Here is a 15,825-nt window from a genome sequence, read left to right as displayed (position 1 = left end):
ATTAGGATTAGGGTTTATCCACTCTAAGGACTAATTTGACGTCTTAAACAAGACTTATCTTGTCATCAACAACATGCTATAGTTTGGCATTTGCCACCTTGGCAGTTAACGGCCCACGTCAGCGGACGTTTACGAACTCAGCTACGGAGATGACGGAAGACGAACGTGACTAGATACGGTATCTTTGGAGGACGATTTTGATTAATTTTATCTTTCGTGGATGAAAATAAAGATCGATGTATCTTTCAAAGACAAAATTGACTATTAACTCTTAAAAAAATAATACTTTTATAACATTAAAATCAAACTTCATAATTCATCGTCTAATGATAAAAAAATATCTTTATATAAAAATAATTATAAAATTTTTATGATAATATCCACCATCTTACAATGGCCTCCCCATACATCAATCCATCCTTCCAAACTAAACTCCCGATTCAATGAACTTTTCCAAACCAAACTCCCGATCCAATTAATTTCAGCTCAAATTTCCGAATTGGAAATCTCTAGTTATGCTCAAATCGTTATGGTATTTTATTATTTTTTTGTTAATCATAGTATCTCTCCGTTCATCAAATTAACGACTAATTTATCATAAATTAAAATTTTATTTAAAAATTTATTATTAATTAATAAATTACTACATACATTAAACGAAATTCAAACTTCTAACATTTATTTAACTAATAAACTAATTACTAAACTGATCCAAATTAATTATGGTATTTTAATATTAATCACTGAAAATTCAGTTAAAAACTTTCAAAATCAGCGGATTGGGCTATTTGTTTTGGTTTCAAATCCATTAATTTTAAAAGTTCTATTTTTTTTTTTAAATTTGACATGCATAACTTGTGTGATAAATATAAAAAAAATGACAATTAAATCTTAAAAATTTCCGCTTCAGACTAATACAATATATATATAAAAGTACGTAAATTTCTACTATCAGAAGTTTTCAGAACATCTGGTGAGGAAGATAACAATGATTGCACATTTGCACGTATTAGCTACGGTTTAGCTACACGTTTGTAACCTGCCAGCACGCTTTTCACATTAAATAGAGGTACTATTTTATTATATAAAAATAAAAGTCGACTGGAGACACGAGATGATATCGTGTCATAGGTGAGGAAATGAACTTTAATTTATTGCCTATCGCTGGGACTGTGATTTCCAGCAAATAAACTTACTTTATCAAATGAAAGAAGATTATTGCTACATGGATGGCCATACATTTAGATGCCGTGTGCTTCTTTTACACCAAAGAGAAAAATTAAAATACATGATGATATGATTTTTGTTTACTTGAAAAGTTTCCATACCAATAAGTACCTAAGGAGTGAAAACACCATTACAGTACACCAACCTATCTAACATGACCAGAATGCAAATTATGGTTTGTTAATTAATTGCAACAGAGATATCAAGGACTAAATAACGGTAGCTTGCTCATTCATCATATAAATGAATCATAGTCTACAAAATCAAATGAACAAAAAAATAATTTAGCTATAGTTTTATTTTGTTTCCATATACATGCATGGTTTTTACATAGACAGGTGAAAAAAAGGAACAAAAATGATGACTACATCTCTTAGTTTCTCAATTGAGCTTCAACTTGGATGTGTCTGATAATTCGTTGTTATTATTATTAGCGGCGGCACAAGACTTCTTCTTTTTCCCCTGAATGTACATCCTAATATAGAAGTTGAGGAATAAGAGCAAAACGACACCGTTCAGAAAAGAGTTGAAAACCCAGGCTCCCATCCCATTGCAGCCACCGTTGAAGAAATGCAGGAGGAGCACCCCAACGTGGCACACCAGATTGCACCCCAACAGCACCATCTTGCAATTCACCACGAATGGAAAACACGCGCTTCGCAACCCTATCGCCGTCCACACTCTGTAACCGTAAACCAGAGAGTCAACGAGCGTGGTGAACAGGATCGCCAGAACCTGAAACGATTGCGAGAATTCCAGCCACAGGAACGACATGAATGCGGAGATTGAGTGGTTGAACACCTGGAAGAACGCCAGCTTGCGCCTTCGTAGCACCGACAAGGTTGTACGGAACATGTGGAGGAAGCGTGAGAGGTAGAACACGTAGGACCAGAAGAACACGCGGCCTGAGGGGCGCGTGCCGAGTGGGAAGCAGAGGAGCCATTGGAATGGGGTCTTGGAGCGCCGCCAGAACCAGCTGGTTTCTCGGATTTCGGCGACGGAGGAGAGGAGAAGGCCGGCGAAGATGGTGGCGGAGATGAGGGACATGAGGAGGCTGTGGAGGGCGGGGAGGGGGCCCAGGGGGACGGTGGTGCCGCGGGGGAGGAGGAGGGAGAGGAGGAGGTGGAGGAAGAGAGAGAGGAGGATGTAGATGGCGATGGAGTTGAAGAGGAACAGCCACGTGGAGCCCCAGCATTGGGTGTTGCTCCACCGAAACCCTACGATAGCGGGATGCTCCGAGAGGTAGAACTTGATTGTGTGGATCACCGCCATGATGGACGAGGCGGCGGCGCCCGCCGCTGTGGTTGACATGGCCGATGATTCTGCTGCTGCTATGGATACCCTCTCTCTCTCTATTCCCTTTAATAAATCATATTCCCTCCGTTCATTGTAATTTAATTTATTTTCTTTTTTTTTTTCTTTGCGTTGAGCCTGTTTATGATGCTTTTAGATTTTTCGTCGGCTGTTGTACAAAACGAGAGAGGACAACCAGCAACCATCCACGCTAAATTTGTTCCCAACAACCCGCTCTCCACCTGAGTCTACGTGGCCAACTTCAATCACACATATTGACTATTATTTGACTTTCTCTTTTTTTTTTTTTTTTTAAATTAGTACATTTAATTTGAGTCATTTTACATAACTACCTATTTGCCTTTTTCTTTTTTTACTATTTAACTACTGTAAAAAACTAGCAAAATCAAAGTTCATCCAGAATAGTAAATTCTTATTTAAAAATGCTATCCAATTTTGAGTAACGTGTTTTCTAATGATCAGATTAAGAAAAAGGTTAATAAAGATATTTTGTTGGAAGTGATATTCCGTGATGACACCATTATGATTTATGATGAGAGTGACCAGAGCTGATAAAGGGCAGTGTCGTTTAGAAATGAAAAGAACCCACACCGGACTGAAAATTTTGCTCAATTGGAGCCTACCGAACCTTCAAAGTTGAAACCAATCAAACAATCTCTTTGTGCAAGTGTACGTGAAACATGCAAATTAGCTAATAGTACTAATATGGTTAGACACTTGTGGCTTCCGTCATATGAAAAGATCATTATAAAGCCATAGTCGGTGAGATGGCTCAAATAAAGCCAAATACTACTTGAGCCCACACGTCCCTTTCTGTACCCTTTTCTTTCATATTTGCAATCACGGCATTGTGCTCCACTCTTTATCTTAGGGCCTAAGAAAATGAAATGAGAATAACTTTGAAGCAAGTTGCATTCGATAGTGAGTTACTAAGTTTAAATAACTCATGGTTGGAAAGTAGTTTACTTGTTTATGATAGTGAGTTACTAAGTTTAATTTATTGCAAAACTCAAATGGTCTTAAGAAGAGTAGTTTAAGTAAAAACCTTCTATTATTATTGATGTAGGTTACGATCATATATATTGGCAGTATGTAGGGGTGGCAAAGCGGGTCGGCTCGCCCCAATCCGCCCCGCCCCCGCCTAGGCCCGCCTCATAAACGGGGCGGACCGGCCCGCCCCGCCAACTAAAATGGGTTCAAAATGCTAGCCCGCCCCACTTTATGGCGGATTGGCGGGTTGGGGGCTAGCCCGCTTGACTCTTTTTTTTTAAAAAAAATAAAATTCATTAAAATTAACCAAAAAATAATAATTAAAAAATAAAATACAAATAAAAAATAGTCAAATTATAATATAATTTGTTTACTATTTTTTTTTAATTTTTAACTTCAATAAAATTGTTCAAATAATATTTGTCAATAAAATCATCTTTATTTTAAAAAATAAGTCACATAATTTGAGCATATATACAAAATTGTAAAATAAAATAAATAAAGTTAATAACTAAAAGAAGAATAAAAACAAAAAATGAAAAAAAAGTGTTTAAAAATTCTATAATTATTAATTTTATAATAGTAACCACTATTTTATTTAATAAAAAAAAAAGAAAAATATAAAGTTTCGGCCCGGCGGACCGGCCCGCCCCGCCCCGCCAAAACCTGCCAATTTGGCGGTGCGGGTTTGGCGGGTTTTTTTTTATTTGGCGGGCTCGAAATCCTAGCCCGACCCGCCTTTTTTAGCGGGTTTTGCGGATCGACCCGGCAGGCTCGACCCGTTTTGCCACCCCTAGCAGTATGTAGTGAGTGTTTCATTTAACAATACGAGTAAGCACAAAAACATAGTAGCACCTTTACCATGTTAATCTATGAAAGACATTTTCAATATTAATTACAATTATTACAAAGTTCAATATCCCAACTTATATAATGGGTCTAAAATTGTATTTACTCCCAAATAACTGTTTTGGTTATAATCACATATTATTATTTTCTTCTATTTGCTCTTTTTCTCTTTTATTTTTTCTTTCCGGTCATGAACACTTATTTTCTTATTATATATATATATATATATATATATATATATTCACATTTTTTTAATTAAATAACTAGTAATCAGAATAATTAAATAATATACAATAGATAAATAATTCATCAAACTTGTTCAAAGTATTATAATAAAATTTTTTTATAAAAGATCAAATACTTATTTCTATATGCGGTGATTAATTAGTTAATAAGTTTTGGTGTAGATGGCATAAATTTTTTTTTTTTTGAACAAATAGCATGATTGTTTATCATAACTTTGTGGTAATTAGCATACAAGTCTTTCTTCCGCATTTTTTTTTGTCAGGGTTAGGGCCAGGACAACTCAGCCCAAACACAACAGAGAAGAAAGGAGGGGGAAATTTAAAAACTACAGACTCAACACTCACGAATAACCATATAATACACAAAGATCTCACCAAATTTATTGGGCCTGGGATGTTCCATAGGACTCTTACATGCCCAAAAGTGTTCAGAAATGAAAGACGGATTACTTTCCTTATTGCTGCGAAAAATGATTATCTTTCACAACTAGCGTTGGTCTATCGTTCCGAGGATTTTGGGCTTTGAAATCTAGTAGGAAATAGGAAACTGGATTGTTCCACGATTTTTCTCAAAAGTGAAGAACTTGTGACCACGGAATGGATCTTTTCAATTATTAAAAAAAATTGAGAGTGTAAAGTGTGATTTTTAACATTTTATTATTCTATCTTTTATATTTATTATCTTTTTCTCTTTTCTAATATTCTTTTAATATAATCTGTACCCTTAATTGTCATTTCAATAATTATTTAAAGAGTCCCACTAGAGAAACAATAGCTTATTTGTACAATGTGTACGTTAGAATTTTTATTCGTCCTCACATGTTATCATAGAGAGGGATCTAATGACAGAATGGCGAGTGGTTTTGGAGAATCGAGTACAACTATTCGAACCATGGAGGTGGTTTCGAGTGCAACGTATGCTTAGATATGGCAGACGAGCCAGCCGTCATTTCTACTATTGGTCATGTCTTTACCGGCAGGGGCAAGACACAAACTGATCCAAGGAATAAATGTTACCCTGGAATGGAGATCCTTCACCGTTCCCACAATGCATCGCCACATCCTCCGGAGGCCAATTATGGGTTTGGGAACTACTTCACGGTGTCCACTGCTTTTGGTGGGTTTGTACCATCTCTCTTGAATATGCAGTTCCATGGTTTTCATGATGCAACTGTATATGGGACCATGTTTGGTTACCTCTTTGGAATTAACGTTTTTCGCCACGACGACAATGTTCTTCATCGATGTGCTTCTCCTTATTACAATCATTTTTCTATGGTGATAATCAGTCATTCTTTTTTATCTTAGTTACTTATGTGTAAATATCTTGTCTGAATTCAAGACTCGAGAAGGAATTGTGCAGTGAACTTAAAGGTTTGTTTCGTTATCATTAATATTTGCTGTTACAAGACATCAGTTCGGTAATGTTACGGAGACAGAAAAACACAGTCAGAATTTATTTTGTTTAGATTTATTAATTGTCGTAACAAATAATAAATGTTAAATAAGACAAGTTATGGTTATTTTTTACTAATTTTTTTAGTTACCAAACATTTTCGGTTATAGTAGAGTAGTACATAGTTTTACTATTTAGCAGCATAAGAATTTTCTTTTGCCAAATTATCTTTTGTTATTCAAGTATTATTGTGCAATTGATAGCTGCAAATTGCCAAATTTAGAAGGATGGTGTGGATTAGAAAAAGCAAAAAAAAACATAAAGTATATCACGTGAACATGCTTCTATGTGGATGTATATTAAGTATTCACATATTCTTTAATTTTTAGGCCTATTCTGGAGTCTATCCCTTTTTGCTACTTTATTGGAGCAGCAAGACAAGAGAGAATTGTAAAATTTTGTTGCTTTTGTAAGCTTGGAATTGAGTTGAACACTCAATGAGTTAATGTGATCCTTAAATTTTACTCCTTATTTAATTTGGTTCCTTAATTGTTAATTAATCTAAAATGAGTCTTTATTTGCCTGGAATGTTGTAAACATCGTTATCCAAATAAGTGACTACTTAGTAATACTTGACGTTAATAGGATTGTCCAACTACATACTAAGATCAACATTTACATTCAAGGTTAGTTAAATTAGTACCCACACTCACCCACTGAGACACGTACATTTGACATACATAGCTCAGTAATGCAGCTTATGATATTGGGTACTGTTAAAATTGGTGACTTCAAAAGAAAACTTGAAGGAAAGAACCTCACTAAATTTAATACAGAAGAGAGTGTGTGCAAATGTCACAACTCCATCACCTTTGCATTCAAATTTTGATTACAAAAAATTATTTATAATATTACATTTTTTAGCTATATATAATAGCTCTTAAATCAAGTTGCACAATTGTTTATCTAATATTCTAACAAACTAATTTACTAATTACTTACTAACAGAATTTATCTACATAACTGATTGGCTCAGTAACACCCCTTTTCAAATTAGAATTGGTGACATTCACCATTCTGAGTTTGCTATAACATTTTTGAAATATAGTGGGAGCCAATGCCTTAGTTAGCACATCAGTTGTTTGGTTAGTCGTGGTGATTGGTAGTAACTTGATCATTTATTCTTGTCATTTATCCTTTACTACATGACAATCCATATCTATATACTTAGTTCTCTCATAAAACACTGGATTAACTGCAATGTGTATTGTCGATTGGCTGCCATAATACACTACAATCGGTTTGTCCAACTTCACTTGCAAATCTTTAAGAATATAGTAATTTATTATGCTTTCCTAGTAGCCATAGCAAGGGCCCTATATTCTACTTCACATGATGACACTATCACTGTATTTTTCTTTTTACTTTTTCACGATACAATAGATGTTCTTATAAAAAAAATAATAGCCCGATATAGATCTTTTAATGTCTGAGCATGTACCACAGCTGCTATCTAAAAAATCAGTAGGCTCTAAATCAGTTTGAGATGAGAACATCAATTCCAATGCTGGCTCATTCTTGAGATACCTGAGTACCCTTATGGCTATTTCAAAGTACTTGTCAATAGCACAGTCTAAAAATTGGCTTAGTCTTCCAACTGCATATCCTATATCTGGTTTCGTATTGGTTAGATACAATCTTTCAACTAGTCTTCTATATTCTAACACTAAGCTTATAGGAGTTCCAGTACTCTTTGTCAGTTTGATGGTATAATCCATTGGAGTTGACACTGCCTTGGCTTCCATTAATCCATAGTCTTTGAGGAGGTCGATGCAATATTTCCTTTGACAAATTGCAATCCCCCTCTTGCTTTGAACTACCTCTAACCCCAAAAAGAATTGTACCCCTCCAATGTCCTTGATCTTGAAGAGGTTATGCAGGTGCTATTTAATGAAGGTAATTTCACTCAAATTATCTTCAGTCAATATTAAATCATCTACATAGACTAAAATAGCGGTGAATCTGCCATTAGATGACTTGGTGAAAAGACTATACTCATGCTTTGATTGAGAATATCCAACACTGAGTAGAGTGGTACACAACTTGGTGTTCCATTGTATGTTGGCTTGCTTCAAGTCATAAAGAGAACAATCTAATTTACAAACCAAATCTGGTGAGGTCAGAGCGAGTCTTTGTAGTGGGCGCATATACACTTTCTCAGCTAAGTCACCATGCAAAAAAGTTGTGTTGATGTCTAATTGATGGGCGAACAAGCCCCTCACTGCAGTAATAGACATGAGAATTCAAAAGGTGTTCATCTTTATCACAGGACTATATGTCTTAAAATAATCTACCACAGTAGTTTGGGTGAATCCCTGAGCAACCATCTTGGCCTTGTGGCGATCAACCGAACCATCAGACTTCAGTTTTAGTCTAAAGACCCATTTGCACCCCACAACTTTCTTCCAATAAAGAAGTTTGGTAAGAATTCAAGTTCTATTTTCTCTTAGGACAGTCAGTTTAGAATTAATAACATCCTGCCAACCAGGATCACAGATGGCCTCAACATAGCATTTTAGCTCTGTGTGTTAGGTTGAGAAGTGTGCGTAGTAGATAAAATTATAGAAGCATCCATGGGAAGAAGCGAGAAAGGTGACTCTGACTAAAAAAAAACATAATTGTAGATTGATAAAAAAAAATTTGTTTGCTCATGTAGCATGTTTTCAAAATTTTAAAAAAATTATGAGAATCCTGTGAATTAATATCTGAATTTGAGAAAAAATTGGTGTATGAATCCATTGACACAGTTGGCATGCAACGATAATCCTTTAAATATGAAAGACTCTTTCTATTTTTTGTAGATTTCTTAATAACCTGAAGTGGCTCAGATGCAAAACTAATGAATGGTGAATTACTTGACCTTACAAATACAGGTAAGCATTCAGATATTATATGCTCATGATGATGCATTGGAACTAATTAATTAGGTGATAGTGATGCATGAGAATTAATACTATTATGATATTCAGGGAATGGATCATCAAATACAAAATTGTATAATGTAGATAGTGCAGAACTCATGATAATGTCATTTGTTTTTAAACTTTCCAATGAAAATGGGAATACATTTTCATAAAGAATACATCCCTTGAGATTAATATATTTCTACTTATTATGTCATATAGAGCATATCTCTTAACATCTTCTTTAACACCCAAGTGTACACATTTGACAGCTCTTTGTTCTAATTTTGATTTATATGCTAATTTTGTTGAAGTAAATCTTAGATATTCAAACATCTTAAAGTAAGATATGTCAAATTATTTTTCTTTTAAAATCTTATAGGGAGAATGATTTTGCAACAAGACACTAAAAATTCTATTGATAACATGAGCCGAATGCCTTACTGCAAAATTTCAAAAAAATTTTAGCATGTTAAAATAAAACATCAAGGTTCTAACAACTTCTAAAATATGTTGATATTTTATTTTTACAATGTCATTTTGTTTTGGAGTTTTTACACAAGTGATTTGGTGTATGATATCTTTCGATGCATAGAAATTATTTAACTTAAATTGATGTCTATTATCAGTTTAGATTTTTTTTAATTGTCATTTTAAATTGAATTTTAACTATTTTGACAAAATTCTTGACTAATTTAGTAGCTTTACTTTTCAATTTTATAAAGTATAACCAAGTGAATCGACTTTTGTCATCCACAATAGTAAAAAAATATTTAAAATTCAAAATAGAAATGGTATTGATAGGACCCCAAATATCAATGTGTACAATATCAAAGATGTTTATGCTCTTAGAGATTTTTGACATAAAAGACAACTGCTTTTGTTTTTCATAATGATAAGAATCACAAGGCTTATTACAAATTAAAAATTCCAAGTTTTTGTATTCCCTTTTCATAATAGCAATTCTATAAGTTGGTAGATATCTTAATCAAAGATGCCATAGTGCAAAATACTCTATTTGTGTGTGTTGTGCAAACAATATAGATACTAAAGGTGTGGATGTAGCTTGTGATGTAGTTTGAACAGGTATTAGGTCCTCAAAAGCATAGAGTCCTCTCATTTGTTCAACTACACCAATTATTGTCTTAGTAGACGGTAGTCTTGTCCTAGATTTCACGTTCATTTTTATCAAAAATTAGTTTACATTTTAATTCTAATGTTAGTTTTGATACTGATAACAAATTGAATTTAAAGTTTGGAATATAAAAGACATTCAGCAAATAAAATTGATCAGAGAACATAACCGTACCTGCAGTATTGACCAGTGTGTTTGTGCCATCAAGCATGCTAACTAACACAGGTTGAACCGGATGTAGTTTTTGAAATGAATTCTTAACATATGAAACATGATTAGTTGCTCCTAAATCAATAACCCAGAATTTGGGATTAAAAATAGAAATTGACATTATGTAAGAGATACTTTGGTTTGATGGAAGAGTTGTGGTAACTATTTGATTTATGCTATGCGTTGGGTGTGTATCTTGTTGGTTCAAGAGAGCTAGCAATGTCTCTCTTCGCTTTAAGGTGAAATATGACTCAGATTTGTCAAATTCTTTCCTTTGAAATTGGTTACTTACTTCAGCATTGTTCTCTTCAGCAATCATATTATTGACCATGGCTCCATTATTCTTGAAATGAGGGGAAAAGCCATGCTTTTATAGCATATGTCTACCAAGTGGCTATTCTTGCAACAGTATGTACAATATTTGGTTCCTCGTCCAGTTTTTGCATTATTTTCATAACCTCCTCTTCTCCCTCTGCCTTTACCTCTTTCCCTTGTGCTTGCATTACCAACATCATTTCTGGAATCAACTAGCAGCGCCTTTTCCTCCATTCCTTCATTCATGTTCAGCTGTTTCTCTTGTTGGAAAAGAGACACAAAAGTTACATCCACCTTGGGTAATGGCTTCGATAACATAATCTGAGACCTTACAGTTGAAAATTGATCATTAAGACCTCTTAGGAACCTTACTATTCCTGTTTTTTTTTATAACCTCTCATTATGCTTAGTTCACAATTGCATTTCTCAAGATATCTTAAGCAGCTTGGAATTGGCCATAAATTCTCCAACTCCTCCCAAATCGACTTGAGCATATAGTGTAATAGGTAGTCACTGACACATCTCCTTGCTTAGTTGCAAACAATTCTTCCTCTAATTCTGCTATCCTATACACATCACCATTATTGTGTATTGCAAGGCCTAAAGAATGATTAATCCAAGAAACAATTTGTATATTGCAACGATCCCACGTTTCAAACAATATATCATCCTCTGGTGGTCGTTGGATTGAGCCGTCAACAAATTTTATCTTGTTCTTGGATTTCAATGATCTCTACTTGTCTCTTTTCCATTTTTGAAAATTATTTCCTACCAAAGTAACCGTAACTATGACTGATCCTAGATTTTTTTTTCAGGATGTAAAGAATAAAGACTCACCGGATCCAAAGATGGATTTGTTTGAGCTTTGTTTGCGTTTGAATAATTCATCATATTGATTTGATTCACTAATGCAGCTAATAACTGTATATCTACTGAAGAGAATGATGAATTTGTTCGAGGTTCCATCGCTTCTTGATTACAAAACCTAATTTGGGATTTGAACCAATGAATCTTGTTGATGTAGATTCAAAAAATTTATTCCTTTGATCTCGTTGATCGAAAATATTTGTCCATGCTAAATCGGTGTAAGACAACACAAATTTCATCAGTCCCTATCAATGAGATTTGAAGGAAGAGTTCAAGAATTAGATGAGAAGAATGAAGAAAAACGAATTCACAAGAAGAATGAGAAGAATGAATCGAAGAATCTTGAAAGAAAAATGAAGTCACAAGAAGAAGAGAATTGAAGAGTTTGTGATATGAGCTTCTTCCGAAGTTCCTCAACCATTCACTGTGATTCTCTTTTCATGCTCTCCGCACCATGTTAAAATTGATGAGTTCAAAAAAAAATTGAAGAAAAGAATCTCACGAAACTCAATGCAAAAGAGAGTGTGTGTAACTGTCACAACTCCATCACTCTTGCATTTATATTCTAATGGCAAAATATTATCTACAATATTATATTTCTCAACTATATATAATAGCTCCTAAATCAAGTTACACAATTAATTATCTAGTCAGTATACTAACAAACTAATTTAATAATCATTTACTAATAAAATTTGTCTACATCAGCACTTTCTAACTAACTAGCTTACTACTATTATACATGACTAATTGACTCATGTAACAATTGCCTCTTGAATTGTCTAAGCTTTCTTGAATTGTGTGGTGCAAATCGAACTCCTATATGACTATGATCGAAAAATATGTTTAGTTGAAAGAAAAAAAAAAAACCTAGATGAAATTAAGTTATAAAAGATTATATTAAATAACTATGAATATGATCATGGTCCTAAATTTTTTGCGGTGAATATTTTCGTTAAGACTTTTTATATAAAGATGATATTATAAATTATTAAAATATTTAATATATATTTTATTAAATTATTTAACAATTTAAAATATGATCTTCGAATGATAACATCTTCAAAAAAGCATCTATCATTATTTATATATGTTTTGAGTGATATTTCGTAATAATAGAATAGGAGAACTTTTTTTTTGGGTATAAGAGATAATCCTTTTTTATAGATCAAGATTCATCATTGGGTGTATTGGGCTGCACCCAAATTATCCACATGATTTATCTTACTTCCTTGGGCCGAGTTACTAAGATAGTCTAGTATAGTAGTTCAAAAGGACCAAAATCCAAAACATATTTTAACGGATTTAAGTTTATTATTTTTGTCCGATATGTTTTTGGGTCGAAATAATGTTATATTTTCGGGTCGTCTTAGTCAACCCAATTTTTTTAATAATAAAAGTATATATTTTAAAGTGAAATTAATAATATTATATTATATTTTTATATTTTAATTAATATTTTTTATATTATATAGTGTTATTTTTATTTTAAAATAATTTATTTTAATATAAATATGATATAATATTTATTAAATTTAAATGCTAAGTCAGCAAGGGTGTGAGCAGGTTTAGAAAGTATTGGGACTTAGAGATACCTGAGGGGTGTCAGTGTATTTATAGTGGTGAACCAATAACCACCGTTGGAGTAGTGCCACCTTTTTAGGGTGTTAACCGTCCCATTATCTTAGGGAGGTTAGGATATGGCTCTTGGAAGTGGTTAGAGAGATTCTAGGGGCAGTTACTCATTTGAATGAGTGTTGATCTGCCAGCTAACCCTCGTGCCCGACTTCTTTGGAGCAAGTCGTGGTGAGAACCGACTTCATAGGACGAAGGTTGGTATTGGATGAGGCTCAATCCGTGGGATTAGGCCTTTTGTTTGGACCTGGGCCTTTACTATTGGGCCAGGGTATGAACAGTGCCCCTACTCGAGCCAAATTTTCTTTTCAAGATTTGGGTTCGAGTATTCTACTCGGGGTCGTAGCTGACTTGTAGGAGGACCGACGTGATGGTCTGAAACCGACGTGACTTTTCGTAGCCTTTTGGTTCTGACAGTTACGTCTAATCAAGTGTCGTGTCCGTTAGGGATGTGCATAGGGATTGATGGTCTTGGTAACGGTGCATTCTCATTAATGTCTGTCCCGCTTTTACCATTGTGCCCCTAACGTGCTTATAAATACTTTCTCTCTCTTTCATTGTTTCGTTTCTGCGATTTTTCAAATCTCCTCTTCATTGGTTCGTGTTGCACTCTTGTGTTTCGAAGACTTTCGCTTCTTCCAACCTTCATTTTCAGATAAAGGTTAGCTTTTTCTTATTCTGTAACATGCCTTATATTTGCATGCTTTTATTTTGTAGATAGATAGGTTGGTTTGTAGACTTTAGTTCCGTATTCCCTCCCTTTAGAGACCGTATTTTTTATTTTCCTTTTCTTTTCCTTTGTAGGTTTTTGTCACCCTTTTTAAGAAAAGAAATGGCTTCCGTAGATGTTCTTTCTCAGTGGGTTGATGTCACGGTCCTAGGGGAGGAACCTTTGGTCGATACCGAGTTTATCACCCATCTTCGTACTCGCCACAGGATTTGTACCTCTGAGAAAGACGAGCCGAAGTATGAATTGGTGGTCCCGGGTCCAAAAGACCGGGTTTGTTTCAGGAGGGCCAATGAGGCGGCCCCTCATTTTTTCTTTATGTATGAGTGTATGATCACCCGTTTGGGTATTTTTCTTCCTTTTTCAAATTTCGAGATGTCCGTTTTGCATCACTGTCGAGTTGCCCCTACTCAGCTTCACCCCAACTCTTGGGGTTTTTTGAAAATTTATCAATTTATTAGCCAGGCTTTGGAGTTCCCGACCTCTTTGAAAATTTTTTTCTATCTTTTTCATATGACCAAACCCTTTAGTGGGCTAAACAATAAGCAACAGTGGGTGTCTTTCCGAGCCATACAAGGTCGGAGAGTTTTCACCCTTTTTGATGAATCTTTCCATGACTTCAAAAATTATTTTTTCAAAGTGCAAGCTGTAGAGGGTCACCACCCCTTTTTTTCTGATGATTCTTCTCCCCGCTTTCCTTTATACTGGCTGGAGGCCTCCCCCTGCGAGAAATATGGTCTGGACGACCTGGATAAGGTAGAAGCAGCCATTGTGGGGTTCTTCCGAGAAGCGTGGGGGAGGGCCCCATATTTGGACACTAAAAAGTTTCTCCAGGGGTCTCCGACCTTTGTCCAGGCACAACTAGGTAGCTTTCATTTAGATTTCCGACTTGTCTGATTAACTTTTCCGACTTGTCTTAATCTACTATCTATTGTTTTTTCAGAGATGGCGAAGACAAATGCTCAGGAGTCTTATCAGAGAGTCCAGGAGGCCAGAGCAAGGTCCCGCGCCAGGACTGGTGGCGCCAGGGCGGTTATCTCTCCTCCTCCTCCTCCTCCTCCTCAGAACGTTGGGAGTCCTTCCTAGCCCATTGTGATTTCTTCTTTGGTTTCCTCTCAGCCGCCCCCCTCCGCCCGTCCTTCTCCTGAGCCAGAGAAGAAGAAGCGCAAGATCTTAGAGTCTGGCTCTTCCGAGGTTAAGGCGGATGCTCTTGCATTCGTCCGAAAGAACATCTACCCCCATGTTCGCATAAGCATGGATGATGTTTCTGTTCGGAGCCACTTTACCACTCTGGTTGAGGAGAGTCTCAAGGCGGCGGGGGTTTGCGGTAAACTCTTAGATATTTTTGAGAAGGCTCCCCTCAGCTCTTTGGGAATGACCTCGAGGGTCGAAGAGCTGGAAGGGAGGCTTCTTATGTTTCAAGAGCATGAGAGGGAGTTGAAGGAGGAAGTCGCCAAGTTGAAGGAGGAGAGAGATAACCTCCGGGAAAAGGAGAGGAAGTTGCAAGCCCAATGCAACATGGAGGTGGACTTGAGGAAAACAGCGCAGGCCAGCTATCAAAGTTTATTTGAAGATCCTGTGTCTGTGAAGAATGATCTGCTGAATTCTCGGAAGGCCTATACCGAGTTGGAGGACTCTATTGCTGATGGGGCCGAGGAGACTTGGAGGATTTTTAAGGAGCAAGTCGGAGTCATCGCTCCTGACTTGGATCTTTCTCCTTTGGATCCTGACAAAGTCGTTATTGACGGTGCCATAGTGGATCCTCCTGCTCCCGTGATCGTTTCCGAGTCAGATTTGAAGACTCGGGGGTAGAGGATCATTGAGTCCCCTCCTCGCCCAAAGGATGCTCCGAGCTCTTCGGTAGTTCCTCCGACTTCTTCTTCATCTCCTATGGATGCCTCTCTTCCCGGTCCTGGTGGCGCTTTTCCTGACTCTGGTGGTAGTGATCCGTC

General features: G+C 35.8%; 2 protein-coding genes across 2 annotated transcripts; one reads left to right on the top strand and one right to left on the bottom strand.

Annotated features, from left to right (window-relative positions):
• Positions 1 to 1,495: 1,495 nt before the first annotated feature.
• On the bottom strand, positions 1,496 to 2,795 carry LOC130979982 (elongation of fatty acids protein 3-like). Its single transcript, XM_057903563.1, has one exon. The coding sequence runs from the start codon at positions 2,536 to 2,538 to the stop codon at positions 1,609 to 1,611; it is 930 nt and encodes a 309-aa protein (XP_057759546.1). The 5' UTR covers positions 2,539 to 2,795; the 3' UTR covers positions 1,496 to 1,608.
• Positions 2,796 to 5,552: 2,757 nt separating this feature from the next.
• LOC130980402 (uncharacterized) lies at positions 5,553 to 6,475 on the top strand. The gene is made up of 2 exons (XM_057904088.1): positions 5,553 to 5,871; positions 6,411 to 6,475. Exons 1-2 carry the CDS (start codon positions 5,553 to 5,555, stop codon positions 6,473 to 6,475), a joined length of 384 nt encoding a protein of 127 aa, XP_057760071.1.
• Positions 6,476 to 15,825: the final 9,350 nt, after the last annotated feature.

The sequence above is a fragment of the Arachis stenosperma genome, chromosome 5 (assembly GCF_014773155.1).
Source record: "Arachis stenosperma cultivar V10309 chromosome 5, arast.V10309.gnm1.PFL2, whole genome shotgun sequence".
Taxonomy (NCBI): Eukaryota; Viridiplantae; Streptophyta; class Magnoliopsida; order Fabales; family Fabaceae; genus Arachis; species Arachis stenosperma.
The sequence above is the reverse complement of the archived record's forward strand: the minus strand, read 5'-3'. Positions and strand labels throughout refer to the sequence as shown.